The 20424-nt window shown below is 41.3% G+C and overlaps 1 protein-coding gene across 1 annotated transcript in view; it reads left to right on the top strand.

Annotated features, from left to right (window-relative positions):
- Positions 1 to 15710, top strand: part of nos1 (nitric oxide synthase 1 (neuronal)) — a 30201-nt gene extending 14491 nt beyond the window's left edge. The window contains exons 7-28 of the mRNA XM_070903600.1: positions 1059 to 1200; positions 1311 to 1450; positions 2365 to 2539; positions 3150 to 3251; positions 3689 to 3883; positions 4313 to 4398; positions 4954 to 5098; positions 6016 to 6120; positions 6198 to 6256; positions 6378 to 6494; positions 7106 to 7280; positions 7838 to 7976; positions 8533 to 8611; positions 8822 to 9015; positions 10522 to 10691; positions 11931 to 12141; positions 13138 to 13225; positions 13882 to 14003; positions 14293 to 14441; positions 14973 to 15167; positions 15445 to 15563; positions 15671 to 15710. Coding sequence (XP_070759701.1) covers positions 1059 to 1200; positions 1311 to 1450; positions 2365 to 2539; positions 3150 to 3251; positions 3689 to 3883; positions 4313 to 4398; positions 4954 to 5098; positions 6016 to 6120; positions 6198 to 6256; positions 6378 to 6494; positions 7106 to 7280; positions 7838 to 7976; positions 8533 to 8611; positions 8822 to 9015; positions 10522 to 10691; positions 11931 to 12141; positions 13138 to 13225; positions 13882 to 14003; positions 14293 to 14441; positions 14973 to 15167; positions 15445 to 15563; positions 15671 to 15710 — 2947 coding nt within the window. The remainder of the gene's footprint in view (positions 1 to 1058; positions 1201 to 1310; positions 1451 to 2364; positions 2540 to 3149; positions 3252 to 3688; positions 3884 to 4312; positions 4399 to 4953; positions 5099 to 6015; positions 6121 to 6197; positions 6257 to 6377; positions 6495 to 7105; positions 7281 to 7837; positions 7977 to 8532; positions 8612 to 8821; positions 9016 to 10521; positions 10692 to 11930; positions 12142 to 13137; positions 13226 to 13881; positions 14004 to 14292; positions 14442 to 14972; positions 15168 to 15444; positions 15564 to 15670) is intronic.
- Positions 15711 to 20424: the final 4714 nt, after the last annotated feature.

Raw genomic sequence — 20424 nt, forward strand, 5'->3', positions numbered from 1 at the left:
AGAGTTTTCACAACCTGGCAACCCATACTTAAAATGGCTTATAACTGATTTATAAGGATTTATTAACCATTAATAAAGCTATTAGTTACAACTTTTAAATCCTTTTATAAAGGGTGCCATATTTGAAAGTTGCGCCAATGCTGTACAGGAATGTGATTATTATTCATAAAGCATGTGGCCAATCTGGAACTAATGATTTGGTAATGATAATGTTTAATAATATAATAACTTACACTTTTTGCTCTTCCTTCTCTCATTTTTGAATGATCACATATTGTATGTCCTAATACATCATCTGTCAAATTATTAGACTCCAGGAATTAAGATATATTAATAATTGCTTTACCTGTATCTGGGAAAATGATTACATTATGACTCACTCAGTACAATATTTCTACTTCTTTTTGGAAATCGATTACCCCAACTACCAATTATTACATTATATACAGCAAGTGACAAGTTTCATTTTCATTTGTCCAGTTGTGGGCAACATATAAAGTCTGATCTTACAGACTTTGACTATTGGTTTCACCGTTTACGCCAGTTTTCCGAAGCCAAGCTGAGAGACTGTTTGCTGCGGACGTAGACTGCTAGCACAACTGGCCCAGATTCACACCAGCTGCTCTCTCTCCTCAGCGACTTACAACCGGCTTAGCAGTATTAACACTTTCACCCGGTCATGGCTTTAAAACACCACTGGGATGTAGAACAGACCAAAGGTAGCTAAGCTTTGGCCCTGCTATGAGTCCTTTGATATAACATAATTGAAAATGCCTTTGGGCAGATTACGTGCACAATGCCAACCATCTGTCAGCAATCTTTTTGATTAACGTACTTAAATATTCATATACACTATCTAATGTTTTTGTGTGCAGAGATCAGCATGCTATCGATCTAAGATATTGCTGTGGCAGAGTCTTATTATATTATTCTTAATATTCTTTGAGATATGAGAGTATTACTAAAGCTAATAATAACCTCACATATGCAAATGTTGTGAATATCTACACACAAAATTGTAACTTTTTTTGTTATCTTTTTCTGGTTTTCTTTCGCAGGTCGGCCATCACCATATTTCCTCAGAGGATTGATGGCAAACATGACTTTCGAGTGTGGAACAGCCAGCTGATTCGTTATGCAGGCTACAAACAGCCTGATGGACATATCGTGGGAGACCCTGCTAATGTTGAATTTACTGAGGTATACTAGAGGAGCTGTAGTTTTAAGCCAATGAGGTAAAGCTGCTAAATTTCACTTTAGGAAGAAATGCCCTGTTTTCACTCAGCTCACATGTTGCTTCTGGTCTCTAGATCTGCATGCAGCTGGGATGGAAAGCGCCAAAGGGTCGATTTGATGTCCTGCCCCTCCTGCTGCAAGCCAATGGAAATGACCCTGAACTGTTTGAGATCCCTGAAGACCTCATCCTGGAGGTGCCGATCACACACCCAAAGTGAGTTATGCCTTTCCTCTTGAGCATGCATAAAATATACAGAATTTAGCAAAGCAAGAATAGAGGGGGCTGCAGAAAAAGACATCCACCCACACACACATCTCTTCACAACACCTCTTAAACAATGGGGTACTTTTATGCCAAGAAGTCTGATTGGGTTATCGTCACATTCCAACTGTGCTGAATATTGCCAGAAAGCACAGCTAGCCATGCTTTATCTGTTGCTATGCCAGCTTTTGTGGTAACCATGGGGCTTGTTAGTGAGGTTTGGAGCTCCCTCCTGTTTTTTATTCTTACGTGTTTATTTTACTTTTAAGAAAACTTTTCTTACATTGGTAGCTACTGTACAAAATGCTCGTGAGGTCTTAAGCTTTAAGCTGCTGTATCTAATACCCATAATCACAGAAAAGAATTGGGTATTACCGCTACACTAGTTTTCACACATGCAGACACAGATGCACACAGACTTATCACTACATCGCTACAGAGAGCATTTCAGAATCCCTTGACACACTGATCTCCCTGCCAGACTCCCCCAAAATTGGCATCTCTTGCTCCATACCCTGCATCAACCGGCCCTCAGCTCTGGCAGCAGCTTGGCAAAGGCCGAGACCACCAACAGCGTCTCATCATTACACGAGTTTAGACCCAGCTCTGCAAATAATACACTGAAAGCAATGTTATCAATCCCCCTAGAGGGTGCAAGGAGTGAGTGGTGGGAGGTAGATTGAGGTCCTGCCTGCTCTGTCCGGTGCTGAAAAGCTGCCAAAAGAGGTTTCTTTGTGTTAATGTTGGTTTTGGCTGCGCTCCTTTTTGATGATATGTGTCAGTCACCATGACTGTAATGATTTGTGGCTGAGGCAGTTGAAACAGCTGCAGTTCCCACCCGTCATTCCCCTGTTTACTCTGCGCAGGTACGAATGGTTCAAGGACCTGGACCTGAAGTGGTACGGCCTCCCGGCGGTCGCCAACATGCTGCTGGAGATCGGTGGCCTGGAGTTCACTGGCTGCCCCTTCAGTGGCTGGTATATGGGCACAGAGATTGGCGTGAGGGACTTCTGCGACAGCTCACGCTACAACATTCTGGAGGTAATGTGTTGTGCCAAAATACAGAGTCGTGCTCGATTGGAAAAAGGGAGGGGGGGGGCACAGATTGACTGAAGCCTTGTGCGGAGAGGAGCATGTGTTGTGTCACCAAATGACCCAATCAGAATGCCATTCTTCTTCTAAGAATGAGAAGACTGAGGAGAAAGCTGATTAACAGCACTTGACAAGAAATAAAGCCTCACTGTGTTTTGTCACAAACTTCTTAACAAAATTATATAGCGTTCATTTTAAAATTATGCCAAAATATGTATTTAATTATCTATTTATTTATTCATACAATCATATACTGTATGTTTATATGTATATGGAGAGTCAAATGAAATTGTGAGCTATTCTGTAGCAGTTTAGCCTAAATCTTCAAATTCTTTAAGTGGATATGAAACTATTTTTGATGCGGCATATAGTTAGATCAATCAGACTGTCTACTGTCTTTACATGTATCCTGTTCAGACAAGTAAAAGAGAGGGTTTCCAGTTCAAGCTTAGTCACAAGTCAAGAGTGAAAGAAGCATTTCAACAACTGTGGTTACCAACCGGCACAGTGACTTTCATATCAGAACTGTCATATTACATTTTCTTTCTGTATTATGTAGGAGGTTGCTAACAGAATGGCCTTAGACACCAGGAAGACGTCCTCTCTTTGGAAAGACCAGGCACTGGTGGAGATCAACATTGCTGTTCTCCACAGCTTCCAGGTTGGTGCATCTTAACGTTATGTTAATTTAAAGGAAACTCCCCCCCACCCCCTGTGAGCTGGCTCTGATAAGTTTGTTGTTTATCATTTATGAGGATGACCGCTATAGTCACTTTAGATTGACAGCACTAACAAGTGACCAGAAAAAAGTATCAAAACATTCATACAAACCTCAGATCACTACTGTGACATAATACTCCTCTGTCCATTTGTACACGCAGTATGTCCAAATACTCATGTTTGCCAAAATGTGGCTAAATATGTTTATGCTAATGCAGTTTGCTATTTATGTTTGTCAGTCATGAGTTACATCCAATGTAAGCAGGTGTAAAAAGATTTTCAGTATCACTTTAAATGTAAACTACTGTGATTACTGAAGCATCAGAGAAAAGACATAGATGCATAAATGAGTTTGCTGTTTGTGTCCTCTATTTTTAGTTATGCAAAGTGACCATAGTAGACCATCACTCAGCCACAGAGTCCTTCATGAAGCACATGGAGAATGAGTATCGGGTGCGAGGTGGCTGTCCTGGAGACTGGGTGTGGATTGTGCCTCCCATGTCAGGAAGTATCACACCGGTTTTCCACCAAGAAATGCTCAACTACCGCCTCACTCCTTCCTTTGAGTACCAGGTGAGGGGGAGGTATATATATAAAAAAATCTCATCTGAAAATCTAAATAATTAAGTGCTTAGTGCTTTATAGCTTCACCTTTTCCCACAGGTTGACTTCTCATAAAACAGGCAGAGATAATAATATCTCATTAGCTTACAATAGACCGTAACGCAATTCATGGGATGTGTTTTTGGCAGAGGACACCACTACAATTACAGACATGCACTCATGTTTACAAACTGCTTTGCTGCTAAGCTATATTAAGGAAGTCATTAAGGTAAATTAAAGTTGGAAATCACTACCTGGAGTACAAGTAGACCAGGCACGTTAGAGGAAAGTGTGTACAGCAAATTGTGAATTGCAGCTGATATCTCAGTATCTTTGAATGGATTTTAACCTGAACAAAGACAACCTCTGAACCCGAATTTCTTTTCCCATGTGCAAAAGCCTGATCCCTGGAATACCCATGTGTGGAAAGGAGTCAATGGGACGCCCACAAAGAAAAGAGCTATTGGATTCAAGAAGCTTGCCAAGTGAGTTTGTAGTCACACAGAAATATTAGAAACCATGCTTTGTTTTGTTTAAATTAGCGATTTGTTTCCCTCTCTTTTTTTTTTGTCTTCCTGCATTTATAGACTCAAGGTTAAATTGCAGCCTCAAATGTCAAAGATAATATACTGTAGGATGTGTGTATGATAATCTAAGACCAAACAAGTAATCACTTTCCTGACAAAAGTTAGACACATGGGAAAGAAGCTGGTGTACTCAGCGATGAAATTCATCCAATTAACCCCTCGGGGAGTAATCAAAGCTTTGTCAGTGGTTTGGTTATATATGCATGCACTCGTGCACGCATATGTTCTGCTATTAATATAATTGCCCCGAGGATATGACAATCTAGGTAATCACAATTGTCATCCATCCGCTACCTTGACATGATGTCTGCTGCATGCTGAAGTGAACCATACTACCCTCAAAAACAAATGTTTTATCACACTCAGATCACTGGTCCTTGGATGTTATGACCTGTGTTTTTCTCCGCATCTCATTCTCGCTGCCTCTCTCTCTCTCTCTCCTTGCCTCTGCAGGGCTGTGAAGTTTTCAGCCAAGCTCATGGGCCAGGCCATGGCCAAGAGGGTGAAAGCCACCATACTGTTTGCCACAGAGACGGGGAAATCGCAAGATTATGCCAAAACTCTCTGTGAAATCTTCAAGCACGCCTTTGACGCAAAGGTACGCTTGCTCCTGCCTTGCATCATCTTATCCAAACGTCGAACACCTATGTGTCATTGTATGGACGTCTAATTGAAAAAGGAGGAATTCAAAGACATCATTCCTATACCCCCTCCCTTCCCCCTCGCTTTCTGGTTGATGAAGCCAAGCAGATGCCAGCTGAGTGCAGGCGACGAGAGGGTAGAAGAAGAAAGTGTGTCTTTTGTCACATTTTCTTCTTCTCTCATGCAGTGAAGCGCTGCGGGTCGGAGGCAAGATTTAACCACTGAAGCGTTGAGCAGCGCAGTAGTTTAAGACAAGACCCTGAAGCACCCCTGGCTGTGCAAAACTGTTAAGAAAAAGAGAGGGAGAGAAAAAAAAAAAAGCTAAACATGCTGCTCTCGATCATTCACTGTGTGCTTTTCCTCCAGGTCATATCTTATTTTCCCTTCCTGTTTTCCCAGTGTGATCAATCATTCAAGAAGGGATTTGTGCATGCAAGTGTGTGGATGTGTGTCTCACTGAGAGTGGGTGTCTATAGATGGATCGCAGGGCAGATGTAAACACCCGGGGCAAATCCTCGTTGGTGTGGGGCTAAAGCCTGTTTTCTCTTCACGCCTTTGGTTGTGTGTCTCTGTGTGCGTGTGTGTGTATGTGAAATGCAAGTGAGTTCCGTGGCAGACAAACACCATCACGTTGAGTGGTGTGCATCATGGATGCTCGTCGTGTGGCAGCAGCATATTATCATCTCGTTAGAGGCGAGGACAGAGTGGTCATTACAACCTCCTCCTCTGCCAACGGCTGTGTGTTCAGGCTTAATTTACACGCTCAAGTCATCCTTCGTGTGGAGTGTGTGTCTAGGAGACGAGAGCGAGACACCATGTAAGTGGATGCTAAGATTCCCTCGGCGTGATGCTCTTTTTTTGTGACATCTGCAGGTCATGTCAATGGATGAATATGATGTGGTGGACCTGGAGCATGAGACGCTGGTGTTAGTGGTGACCAGCACATTCGGTAATGGTGATCCACCAGAAAATGGAGAGGTATGTATGTTTATATGTCAACAGTTAAATAAGCACGGGACAGATACACAGGTTACTAACAGCCCTTCTTTGGTTAGAAATTTGGAGTTGCCTTAATGGAGATGCGCCACCCAACATCCAACACAGAAGATAGAAAGTGAGTTTAGTCCTTCAACCTGCCTGTGTTTGCATTCGTGCATGTCAGTTTCCATCTTTTGCGTCCCTTGAGTTATACATCCGTGTGTCTCATCATTTCGCTTCTTTCGCCTTATGTCCAGGAGCTACAAGGTCCGTTTCAACAGCGTGTCCTCCTACTCTGACACTCGCAAGTCCTCCAGCGACGAGCCAGAAGCCAAGATTAACTTTGAGAGCACAGGACCTCTCGCCAACGTCAGGTAAACCAAACCAAATCGGATCATGAAATAAGACTCTGTGATAACACTTGTCTAAAGAATGCTATCCTTCCCAGTGAGCAATGATGTGGTAAGCCCAGTTTTAACCAAGACATGTAAATCACAAAATCAGGTTAACAATAAAAACAATAATGGACATCACTGATTAACAAGTACAAGATATTACACATATACAAGATATTATATCTTTTTCCTACAAACAAAATGATCTGTAATACAAAAGTGAAATAACATGCTGACATTATATTGCAGTGGACAGTTTGCTGACCTGTTTCAGAAGAGGAGGCTACAAAAATGTTGCTCAAAGTTGAAGCTGATGTAGGTTGACTGCTTCACTGTGAAGCATCAGAAGGGTGACCTGTCTGCTCTCAGAAAACCAATCTATTTCATGTTTACATCTATCTAAAACCAAACAGGACACGTATTCGTAAATACGTCAGCTGTTTTGGTGCTTTTTGCGAGGGAAGAAAGGGCAAGTTACTAATGTGGGCTTGGTGGCTGGGTTTGCGAATGTCTGTTGGTGTTTTGCTTTTTTAACACTACCTACTTCTCTATCTCCGCCTCTTTCTTCATATGCGTGTGTCTCTGTTTAGGTTCTCAGTGTTTGGCCTTGGCTCCAGGGCCTACCCACACTTCTGCGCCTTTGCCCACGCTGTGGACACGCTGTTTGAAGAGCTAGGGGGGGAGCGCATCCTACGCATGGGAGAAGGAGATGAGCTGTGTGGCCAGGAGGAGTCATTCAGAACCTGGGCCAAGAAGGTTTTTAAGGTCGGTTTCCTTGGCTAAGACCCTATGGGCTTGGTTTAGTTAATTTTGTCGATCATAACAGGCAGGAAAAGCAAAGGTGTAAATAATCAAATAATGATGGCTGAATTCCAATTAGCTGCTTCAGTTTCAGGGTCCTGGTATATTGTGCATGCTGGCTCACTGTCATGACTTACTAATAGCATTAACGATGGTTCTGTTCTGTTCAGTAACACCTGTGCTTTTTGTGCTTTTCGTACTATGTGTGGTGTGCTTGGAATGGGCTTTAGCTGATGATGTTGGTTACTTGTTGAGGCAAGTGGTCCCCTTATTTCTGTGCAACCACAGCAACAAAAATTTAATCAGAAAGCCTTCTAACCCCTTTTGAAACAACCCCCAACAGTCAAGGTAGCATTTTGAAGGTGTTTGGCCACACATGACCTCGAGCTGGCACGGGCAGCCCTACTTAGAGTGCAAGAGATCGTTTACCAAAATCCTTTTGTTATTCCTGTGTAGGTGTGAAGGGGGAGCTTTGAATAATGGCCGTGTTCTTTCCTGTGACTGTGTTGTTACATGTCAAGGCTGCCTGTGACGTGTTCTGTGTTGGCGATGATGTGAACATTGAAAAGGCCAACGACTCCCTCATCAGCAACGACCGCAGCTGGAAGAAGAGCAAGTTCCGCTTGACGTACACGGCCGAGGCCCCGGCCCTCACAGAAGGTAAATCATAAATCTGTAGGAAGTGAGTGATGTACATGTTGATGGCGTCTTGATATTAAAGGGGCAATAAGTACTGATAAACGCAAAATGACTGTAATATATGTGTGCAGGGATGGTAATGTTATTGATCAAGGCCAGTGACTCATCCATTATAGCACCTGGAGCTGAGATTTGTGGCTCTGTTGTGGAATGAAAAATGATAATGCAATGGGATTTCAAGGCCTTTCTATCCTAGAGGTCTTGAGTTCTAGTGTCCAAAATGTTAGATCAGGTCTGAAATAGACCAGTGGCTCTGTTACCTAATTTGCATACATTCATTTGGTAAATTATAGCACTTTAAATGAAATTGTGAACTAGGCTTGATGCTGAGCTGCATGCAAAATAGTAAATAACGACTACCAAGCTAATAAGATTACATTTAACTTCATTTAACTGTTTCTGTTATTTAGCCGATCCTCACTGAAATACGTGGGGTGGACAAAATAATAGCAACACCTGCAAGAAATCAAAGTAAATTCCATGTATGTGATGTTGTTTTGTTTCTGTCGGCCAACAGCATTATATAGCGTTCACAAGAAGAGAGTTTATGGAGCGAAGATGCTTGAATCTCAAAACTTACAAGCACCCAAATCCAAGTAAGTATGTACTGACGCATGAACCACTTTCACAGCAAAGAAATGAGTCACACATTCGTCTGTTTTGGTCAACTTGTGAAATAATGTTTGATTGATCTAATGCACTCTTTTAGTGTCCAACTCCATTCAGTTTTCTGTGGCGTGTGAACTTAATGGAACAGACTGAAAATGGCGCAACGTTGTTCCCCAAATCTCTGATCTCTTTTACAGTCGCTCTACCATATTTGTGCGGCTCCACACAAACAACCACGACAGACTGAGCTACCAGCCCGGCGACCATCTGGGCATCTTCCCTGGCAACCACGAGGACCTGGTGACGGCTCTCATAGATAAACTGGAGGATGCTTCACCTGTCAATCAAATTGTCAAAGTGGAGTTCCTGGAGGAGAGGAACACTGCCCTAGGTGGGTGATGCTATTAGCAACGTCACGCTACTTTACGAAAATAGTAGGCATGCTATCAGGATGGTTGCAGTTGGAAATCTGGGCAGGATGTCAAAATCAAAACATGAATAAGAAACAGTCTCTCTTGCCTCAGCAGACAACATGAAGTCACACTTTAGCGAGGTATCTATGCCCAGAAATCTTTCAGTGAAGCTGCATATTGGCAAACAGTTGTGGTGACACTGGGTGACTTAAGTGTGATTTTCACTGTGACTGTGAAGCAAGGTGTTTCTTAAACACAGTATGTGAGCTTAATCAAACTTTCCCTTGACAAATAAAACCATTCTTGGTTATGGCTTATTAAACTTCCTGCCTTCCTCTGTAAAATGCTTTCTCCTGTCATACTAGACTCATCTGCCAGGATCATTTGTGTCCGCAGAGTCTTCTGAACTTGGCATAACCGTTCTGTAATAGTTTTAAGGGTTTAAGCAGAAGGGTTTATCTAGAAGGACTAAATAAATGGTTTATAACACACTACAATATATGGTAGATGATAAACTGGTGTATTGCTAGGTAATGAATTCTTGATATCACAGTATAACATAGCAATGACCGTATGTAATATGTGATTACACCGTGTGCAGCATACGTATATAAATAATAACCCAGCTCAAGTTAAAACAATGTGTCCAAATCTTATGAAGTTATATCATTAGATAATATTTGCTTTATATGACGAGTTACAGTTGTTGACAAATGCATTAATAAACCCTTACAAATGCATTAAATCTGCTTGCAAATACATTATACAGTGTTAGAGCATAATCTGTGTAAACCAAGTGTTTATATACTGCTTAACATAAGAGACTTCCTGGTTAGGGAAGGTTAAATACATTTAAAACAATTGCCAGAGAGAGGTGTTGGAATAGGACTCCATAAACAGAACGGACTCATGTCTAAAATTCCAAAAGAATAGACCAAACATGTTGTTATATTATATTAAATTATATTATATTATATATCTTTTGCCACTTGGGGGCAGCGGACCAGACATATTATCATCTTATGAAGGTGTTGCTGAGAACATGTTAGCAAACAACTTCCAATTTACACATTCAAATAACATTAGCTTTCATTTGGATTTGTGTTTCTGTCTCCTCTTAGCTCTTTTTTGGTCTCAACCAACTCCTGAGAAAAATAGCTGGCTCTTTTGTAATAAATTCTCAGTCACCTTTGTCTGTCTGGCGTTTGGTGCTGGGCAAGTTGCAAACAGTGGGTTTATCAGTGCTTTTTGACTTCAAACGGCTGCCTGCTGCACCTGGAGACGAGGTTGATAAGACCTGAAGTCAGACAAAAACAAAACAAAGAGCTAAAATAAGCCAAAATGCTCTGTTGAGCTGAGGGTAACTGAACTGGAGTTGGGTAATAATAATCTGTGGGTTTATAACCACGAGAGAGCCCTTTCATGTTACACACTGTCAATAAAAAATATAAATGAATATAATGAATGCGCCTTCTTTTCTGCAGGGGTAATCAGTAACTGGACAAATGAGACTCGTATCCCCCCCTGCACCATCTACCAGGCCTTCCAGTACTTCCTGGACATCACCACCCCACCGAGCCCTGTGCTGCTGCAGCAGTTTGCTGCTCTGGCAACCAATGACAAACAGAAGAAGAAACTAGAGATCCTCAGTAAGGTAAATTCACTTAGTCTTCAGCTTTACCATTAACACTGACCTTTAGAATTATTGAACTGCAGCTGCACCGAACGCTTATCTTGGTTCGTGACCAGACGTATGAGGGATTTGCGATGTATGTGCGTAGGCTACATCCAAAAATACACCCTCTCTTTTTTTCCATTTCAGAGCCAAATGTATGCAGACATTTTTTTCACTTTTTATTAGAACACTTTTCATAGCACCCTTCTATAAAAAGTCGCCATGTGTTTAAGGCACAACAATAACCAACACATTCATCATGTTTGCTATCAAAATATGAGAGATAGTTTTCTGTGTCTGAAAGCCAATTTGATGCACTTTGCACTGATGGAAATGTGTACAGTAGGAGTCAGCTGGCGCCAAATTAAAGCCGCTGATCGTTCTAACCCAGAGCCATTTTTGTCAATGTGTGGAGAAGGCTGGCTGAGGCCAAGCAGTGACTCACTCATATGCTCATACATCGCATCATTGTCCCAAAAGCAAGAGGAAAAGATGGAAGGCTTCTGAATTCAGAACAGTAGAATCAGCACTGCAGATCGTTTTTATTTTTGTATGCAGCAAACATCAGCAGTAACACAGGGTTTCTCAGACTTTTATAATCCTGTTTTTTCTCACAACAGACATCAGAGAACAGTCAAGCTGTGATGTTTGTTTTCAAAATCATGAAAGAAGTAATTGATTTAAACAAAAATAATATTACAAATGTATTAATATCTCAAATAAACTAACTTTATCAGTCTCTGAACCCCATCTGTGTATCAACATTGAAAAACCTGAGTCCAAAAGTAATTTTGATGTTGAGATTTTGCTAATTGTACATATGGTGCTTCAAACAGTGCTTCAGGCTCCGAATGGAGACCGCACCAGGCTTCTCAATGGGCGCTGTGTCGCTCATTAGCAGCTTGAGAACAAAGCAAAAGTTGGGAACGTATCAAAGTTTTCCAGCCTGGTGGCGGTGCTCTAAATTCATCACATCCAAATGTCAGTGATGACACACAAAAACAGTTGGGCAGTGAATTGTGAATGGCTCTGCTTGTGGCTGCCTCCTGCTCTCGAGTCAGAAGTGTTTACAGATCTAAAAGAGGAAACCATCCTCTTATTGTTGCAGTTACTTTGGTTTCTTAATTAGAACAACAACAACTTACCAGACAGAAATTATATCTAATAAGAAGCCACCTGTGTTTTTATCTCACTTTATCTTTCTCCTCAAATTCACAGGGCTTGCAGGAGTACGAGGAGTGGAAGTGGTACAACAATCCGACACTGGTGGAGGTGCTGGAGGAGTTCCCCTCCATCCAGATGCCCTCCACCCTGCTGCTCACCCAGCTGCCCCTGCTGCAGCCTCGCTATTACTCAATCAGCTCCTCTCCAGACCTGCACCCAGGAGAGATCCACCTCACCGTCGCTGTGGTCTCTTACCGGGCCAGAGGTAAGGACCTACTACTCATTTGGGGCTCTTTTTCAGTTCAAGCACTGCTCTAATGAAGCTGGGCATTATGTAAGGATTTTAAGGCTGTGTAGGTGTACATGCAGGTGCTATGGTCTTTTCTGCTGACTGCGAGGATGAACTTTAATGCTCCCATTAGGCTTTTGAGGGTCTGAAATGTATCTATGGTATTTCGCACGGCCAATTTCTTGACATTTCAGTGAAAAGGCAAAATAAACTCAATCACACCCTGTGGTTTCTAGTGAATTGTATTTAGCAGTAAGTTATTACTCAAAGTACGTATCACACACACACACACACATATATATATATATATATATATATATATATATATATATAAGGCACTGTGCTGTGGCTCTTTGGCTCTTTCAAGGTTGCTGCAAAGACTCAAAAAGTCAAATGACTCAGCCTCTCTGATGGCTCAAAGAAAATTGATTGGAAGTTATCTTAGAAAGCCAGTCTGCTTTATAGAGCAGCCAGGCAGCGACTGTAATTACATGAACCGTAGATTTAGAAACACCTCAGGAAGATTCTAAACAGATCCTATTTAGAGATATGGACACAAACACAAATGAGAGAAGACACTGCAGGTATACTAGTTTGTCTGACAGTATACAAAATGCTACTTAGCTATTCAGGTTTCAGTTTAAGTGTTTGGTGCATAGTATATCACAAGGCTCTTATATCTCCACCTTTTGAAATTAGCATCTATACTCTTAGCCTGTTAAGTAGCCAGTAAACATTACCAGCTGCTATCACTACAGTTTTCTCTCATACGTGTGTAACATGTTACTATGATTGTCTAATCAACGGTTGAATTACTGTAATTTCCCTTTAGCGAAAGAGAGAGGAAAGGCCCTAGCCTTGGAAGACGTGTTAAGGCCACTCTCCTCATGTTAGTTTGTGCACTTTAAGAGAGTGGGAGGTGGAGGGGGCAGAAAACAGGTAAAGTGCTTGCTTGGTAATCATCCCTTTCAGATGGAGAGGGACCTATCCACCATGGAGTGTGTTCATCGTGGCTCAACAGGATAGAGAAGGGGGAGATGGTGCCATGTTTTGTGCGAGGGTAAATATCACAATGTTTTTCACAAGGAATTTTGTAGAATGTCAGATGAATCGTTATCGTGTCATGTAAATGAAAAGTTTGACAATTTACGAAATAAGCTAATGATGATATGATGATGTTGACACCACTCTCATGTCTGTGTACTAAATATGAAGCTACCATCAGCAGCTGGCTAACTTAGCTTAGCATAAAGACTGGAAACGAGGAGAAACAGCTTGCTAGGCTCTGTCCAAAGGTAACAAAATCCGCCTACCAGCACCTCTAAAGCTCACTAATTAGGTGGAGAAACGTCAAAGCGCCATTTTACCACAGGTTACAGGCTGTTTCTTGGTCGGGACCAGTAACTTCTTGGAGTTTCCACGGGTTGTGGACCAACAAATAGTCCAGCCCATAACCCCTTCAAACAGCAATTGTTGATACAGCGTTTTAATGAGTGACCTTTAGAGTGCTGGTAGGTGGTAGCTGTTTCCAGTCTTTCTACTAAACTAAGTTAGCTTCACATTTAGCATACAGACATCAGAGTGGTAACATCCGATCTAACATTTGACAAGAAAGCGAATAAGCATATTTCCCAAAATGTGAATTTCCGTTTAAGTGAATTTCACAAGCTTTGTGTTTTACTTCATTTATATTTTTTGTCTCTTGTATTGTTTTAGTGCACCATCATTCCAACTCCCCAAAGACAATCAAGCACCTTGTATCCTGGTGGGTCCAGGAACAGGTATCGCCCCATTCAGAAGCTTCTGGCAACAGAGACTATATGACCTTGAACACAAAGGTAGGTTTTCTTCTCATTCCTCAGAGATGTATTTATTACTTAGAGAAGAGTTGCGGTTTTCACTGGCTGCACATGAACCTGCAGACAGAATCTTCAATTTGATGGCTGATTATAAAGATATCCAGATATAAGTATTCTCCCAGTTAAAATGCTGTCATGTGCACCTCTGAGTGATAATGGAAATCAGAGCAAATCCCTGTCAGAGATTTCGATAATACACAAAACAGCAGACTATCACTTCTACAACATTATTCAGAGCAACAAAGTAACTCTGCCTGTCACCTTTTAGGGATTGAGTCGTGCCCCATGATCCTGGTGTTTGGTTGTCGGCAGTCTGAGATGGACCACATCTACAAGGAGGAGACCATCCAGGCCAAGAACAAAGAGGTGTTCAAGGAGCTCTACACGGCCTATTCCAGAGAACCCGGCAAACCAAAGGTACAAGTGCTAAACTGTCCGTAACTGGATGAGTCAGCTTGTCACAACTCCCTCTGGACTGCTGCGTGGGTTTGAAGTAAAATCACAGAGCAGAGAAAGGGCTGAATTAAAAAAAAACGCTGTCGTTATACTTTGAGGTGCACTCCGATTGACATCATGTGTTTCCATTTGACGATTTTATAGTTAGTTTTTTTTGCAGTCCTCCTTATGTCTCTGTCTGTTCTGAATGATTCATGTTTTGTTTACTGTTCTGTTCCTTTTAGCAATGACGCTTAATAAATGAGTTTAAAAAGAACGGGATATACAGAATATAAAGTTTGGAAAAAAGATTCTCCATACTCTATATTTATTTAGTCCCTGGACACACCAACAATCTTTCAGCTTTCAGTTTGCAAATTCCACTTCATTTTACTTTATTCCCTATCTGTCAGTTGTCTCTGACTCCGTTTTTTCACCTTGTTTCTTTTCCTGCTTTTCACACACTTGTCTTCTTCATGCACACTCATCATTCCTCCTCTGCCTCTCTGTCAGAAATATGTACAGGATGCACTGCGCGAGCAGCTGTCAGAGACAGTGTACCACTGCCTGAGGGAGGAGGGAGGACACATCTACGTGTGTGGGGATGTTACAATGGCCGGGGATGTTCTCAAGACTGTCCAGCAAATCATCAAGCAGCAGGGCAACATGACCCTGGAGGATGCTGGCTTCTTCATCAGCAAGCTACGGGTGAGAGAGAAAGAAATAGTGCAGTTCATTGTGCAACATTGTCACCATGATGTTCACCATTAAACCCCACTGAATACCTTGGAGTGATGGCTCTCCACCATTGCAAAGCTGCCCTTGAGCAATGAAATCACACCCCAGCTGAACAGGCGAGGTTCCCCTGGGCAGTAAAGGTTAAAAATCAGCCCTTTTATTCACTGTTGAACAATATCCAAATAAATATCCATCTGACATTTTCCTTTCCCTCCTCTGTCTACTTTCACCGTCCCACCGCATCCAGGATGAGAACCACTACCATGAGGACATCTTTGGTGTCACCCTGCGCACCTATGAGGTCACCAACCGGCTTCGCTCAGAGTCCATCGCCTACATTGAGGAGAGCAAAAAGGACTCAGATGAGTAAGTGGTTTGTGTCTTTCATTTCCAGCATTATCCGTAGGTTTGCTGGAAATACCATGACTAATGGCAGATTGGGATTTTAAAAACACACAATTCCTTCTCCAAAGCAGATCTGTACTGGGAGGAGAAAAACATCTCACTGGTTAAGTTAAGCCTCAATGGGTTGGGCCAAATAATAGCAGTTCCTTTTCAAATGTCAATACTAGACGAAATGCCTTCAGGTCATTAAACACAAAGGTCTATCCTATTGCCAATGTGAAGGTGCTTAGTAAATTTCATGGCAACATTGACAATATAATCAGAACAAAGACTAGAACTGTTAATATAATCGAGGCCTCAGGCCTAAAACCTTTCAAGTAGCTATACTAACCTTTTGCTAACTTGATAAGCCATGTCGGTAACCGGCTGACTCAGTCATGAATCATACTTCACCTCATTCACCAAATGAAGCCAGAAAATAACTCGCATTCATTTCTTTATTCCTGCATTCATTCATCATTTTCTTCCCTCCTTCATTGGTTCATTGTTAGTCCATTTGTCTCTGATTGGATTTTAGGAGGTAATGTCTTGTGTGTACACACAACAAATAAAACCAGGATCATTCACTTGTCTCGTCTGCAACACCGCTGAACTGCGTGGGATGCTTAAGGTCTATGATGTGTTTGTCTCATTTATTCGTCTTTTCGACAGAGATCCTTCTTTGCCACTCAGATTTGTCAGCAGGTTAGCTCATGTTTTGTAAGAAAAAGTGTTTCGGCTCAGCCCATTGAGATTTATCTCAGCCAGTGAGATTACCACTGCAGCTCTATCTGCGAGAGGCGTTTGTATAAATCCACCTCCAATCTGCAACCTATAGTTGTTGGCGTCGCCGATTGTGTTATCACCTCTAGTTTCAGATGAAAACAGAGTGGGTAACCATAGAAACCTGTGGAGAAGAGCCTTTAAACTAACAGGATTAGAGTGAAAGCGAGTGGCTCTGTTCCATTTCTGTTTTTGTTTCCGTTGTTATTTGTGCATATTCAAGATTAGACACTTCATATACCCTTGCCATGAGAGCAAAACAAGGGCCCTACATATCCAGTATGTCTCATTAAGCACCAACATAATGCATCACAGACGATGGTTCCTGTTTGGATTGTCACTTGAATTTCACATTTGGCCATCAAAGCCCCTGCTCACTGGATGAGTAATGACTGTAACATCTCTATTTCTATGTCTCTGTCTGTCTCTCCTCCTGTCTTCTCTCTCTCTCTCTCTCTCTCAGGGTTTTCTGCTCGTAGGTCTATGAATCTGGGGCTTTCTGACAACAACCAGTGTAGAGGACACAGCAACGCTGGTTAAAAAATACTGTGCCAATTTTTGTACTGTAAAAAAAATGGGTTTCTTTCTTTTTTTTATACCACTTTAATGTTTCTGTTGGGCTCTGCGATTTTGTCTGTAGCAAGTTGGAAATGTTCTGTTCTCTGAGAATCTGTTTTGCTTGTTGATGATACTTCCAAAAATTATAAATTGATCATTTTGATTCATAATGTGTGCACCTAGTGTAATGACCTGCCTCATTGTGAATGCATGACCAAGACAAGAATATACTCAAGAAATATAATATACTCTGTGTTATTGTTACAGTTAAAAGGCTTTTATTGAGGTTTTATATTTACAAGGAAAAGTGCGGCATTGATAACAAACTCAAAGACATTTCAGAAGTATGAATTAAGTCGACTTTACGTTTCAGGAAAGAATCAGGGCTGGTTGAATCTATTGAGGTTGTTTTTTTTTTATTATCATAGGTTGTAGTTTCAGGACAAATAAGTGAAAGATGTACAGGCATGCAGATAAAAAAAAACCGAAAAGACAGATTTTCTTTTTGCTAACAAGTTTGGCGTGTTGACAGGTCGCCCTGAATTATGAAAACAGCGATTCTGTCTCAGCCTCAACAAACATATTATCTAGCTCTTCACTGGCAATCCATCAAAATGCATCAGCCTCTGTGCCAGCTCTCTTTTTAGTGGCCTGTCTATTCTCTCTCATAACATCATAATGTTGTGTGTTCCAGCTGGTGCTTGCCCAACCCACAGCAGCTGCATTGGAATGTGCAGGGCAGCCACTAAAGAAGAAGAACATATCAAAACAAACTGTAATTGATAACAAATAAAAACCTCTTTAAACTTCTTTGAGGGGGGGCTCTCAGATTATAAAATATCTATAGTATTGATGAGTTGATAAGAATAAAAGAAAACAAATTTGTGTCAAATCATATAATCATGGTGTTTTACAAGTTAAAGGGATTGTTTTGACATTTTGGGAATTACGCTTATTGTCTTTCTTGCTTGAGAGTTAGATGAGAATATCAATACCACTCCCACATCTGCATGGTAAATATGGGGCTGCATTTTTGGCTAATGTAAAGTCTGAACGCGGCCTTACCTTAGCATAAAAACTGGGAAAGGGGGGTAATGTAACAATATCTCTCTACCTGCGCCCTAAATATTAACACGTTATATCTTGTTTGTTTAATCCCCACAAAAAACAAAGTGCAAAAATGGCACGTTGTGGTTTTTACAGGAGATTATGTGCCAGAATTTTTCAGCCACCGCTCCCGGCCAGCTCCCGACCAGCCTGTTTTCAGTCTTAAACAAATAACCCCCCTCCCCATAAAACAATTTTGTTCATTTTATACTTAATTAATGAGCGTTAGAGATGCTGGTGGGAAGATTTCCTCACCTTCGGACAGAGCCAGAGCTAGCTGTTTCCCCATTTTCCAGTCTTTTTGCTCAGCTAAGCTAACCTCCTGGCTGTAGCGTCATATTTACCATGCAAACGATTAATCTTCTCATCTTTCTCTCAGCAAGAAAGCAAATAAGTGGTTTTTTTCCCCCTGTATCTCTGTAACTAAACATTGTTCAGCGAAGCAAAAAGATCTGTTTTAGCACCCTGTGCTGCCCAGATCACATCAGACAGCTGTGGTCCAATCGTCACCTGCTGAGCTTTTAAAATTTGTATTTATCAGCATCATAACTCCTCTGCCTCTTGCCTTACATTAACTCTCTGCCTCTGCCTACATACAGCGCATCCTTTTTCTTTTGTCTCTCTGCATGATGTTGCGCAACCCTGCGGCTCACACGCCACCCTTTCACTGTGACCTGACACCTGCTCAGTAGCATCTGTGTGTGTGTGTGTGTGTGTGTGTGTGTGTGTGTGTGTGTGCGTGTGTGTGCCATAGACTTCATTATAAGTGTGCGCATCTCTATACGAGTGGGTGTAAGACATGCATGTGCTCAGGTGTATGTTTTTACATGGTTCTTCTGCTTGTCGGTTACCTTGTCAAACTGGTCAGATTTTAGAACAAGCATGAATTTGTTGCTCTGTGTGTCACACAAGCCTGCAAATTTAATCTTACAGATGGTGTTTTGGTAAGAGGAAACTGCCCTTATGGCTTTTAGTTTTGATCTCAGCTGTCCAGTTCTATTGTTTAAGTTCCAGTGAAGTTTTTCATTCAGGGACAAGAGGCAACCTCATTGCCGCTGTGGTCATTTGCTGCTTTCCAATGAGTCAGGGTTGTAATTTGAATATATTTGTGCAGGGGCCACACTGTTTGTTGATCACCCACTCTGCAGTAACCTGTGGCTTTTCTTGTCAGCTTCTGAGTCTTGTTTGTTCCCTTTCTAAGTCTTTGACTCAAATTAAAGATAGCTGTCAGCATGATAAACAGATTTCAATGTGATTTTCAAACGTCCCCAGCTGCTGAGAATATGTTTGTTTGTTTTTTTTGTTTTTTTTCTGAGTAAACTATTTTTACTGCCGGGAAAAAAAATGGGTGAGTCCCATTGTCCCCACAGTTGTTCATTCTGGATGAATGCCTCCTCTGTATAATTTGTTTAAACAGATTTAGTTTAATTGGAATGAGAGCCGTCAAGAAAATGTCTGTGATGTAAAATGTGCAACAGGAAAACAATTGATACAAGATATAGCTATATATAAAATGGACTATATATATATATATACACATATATACATATATATGTATATATATATATTCAAAGTATAGAATATAAAGAGAATCACTTCGATCTTTTCTAAGAATGTATTTTGATTATGTAAATGAGCACTATGATTCTGCTTGATTTAAAAAGAACAAAAAAAGGCATATTCTATGGTGTCTCTCATATCCTTTAGGTATGGGGATAAAACAGCAGCATTAGATAAATGCATGGTGATCTTCTGTCTCCTGTTCATATTTAAAAAGCTCTGTCTATTTACCAGCACTGTGTCAGTCGGTGAGACTGTATTGTGAAGTTGTCCGGCCTTTCTCACAGGGCTTTGGATGGTAAAAAACATTCTTGAGGGATTTCTTTTTCTGTGTTTGCATATCGCTGCTGCTATGAACAACTCTGATCATTGATTTACTTACAAATAAAGAGAAATATTTACAGAATATGTCAACACATTTGCTTGGTTTGTTTTTCTTGTTTGTGAGAAAGAGGCCAGACTGGAAAGGTTTATTCCTCCAGTAAAACTTGTTTAAGGTCGAAGCATTTTAGATTGAAGGTCAGACTTAGATACAGAGTTTTTCCCTGAAAAACAGAGTTTGCAGCAAACAAGCCATTTGTTTCCCCTCCCCTTTCTGCCTCTGTAAGTGCTGGTCGTCATGGCTCAGAGAGTTGGCACTCAGAAAACAGAAATGCGTCTCAGCGCCATGGAAACGTGTCAACAAAACAAGCCATCCAAACTTAACACAAGGACTCTGATTGGTGACTGCCTGTCACGTAGAGAAGCAGTGGCCTTTCTAATTAGCCCAAAGAGTTTGACCCTCCTATTAAGCAAGATAGGTTGCATGAACAGGCTGCACTGCCTGCTGGTCAAA

The sequence above is a fragment of the Enoplosus armatus genome, chromosome 4 (genome assembly GCF_043641665.1).
Source record: "Enoplosus armatus isolate fEnoArm2 chromosome 4, fEnoArm2.hap1, whole genome shotgun sequence".
Taxonomy (NCBI): domain Eukaryota; kingdom Metazoa; phylum Chordata; class Actinopteri; order Centrarchiformes; family Enoplosidae; genus Enoplosus; species Enoplosus armatus.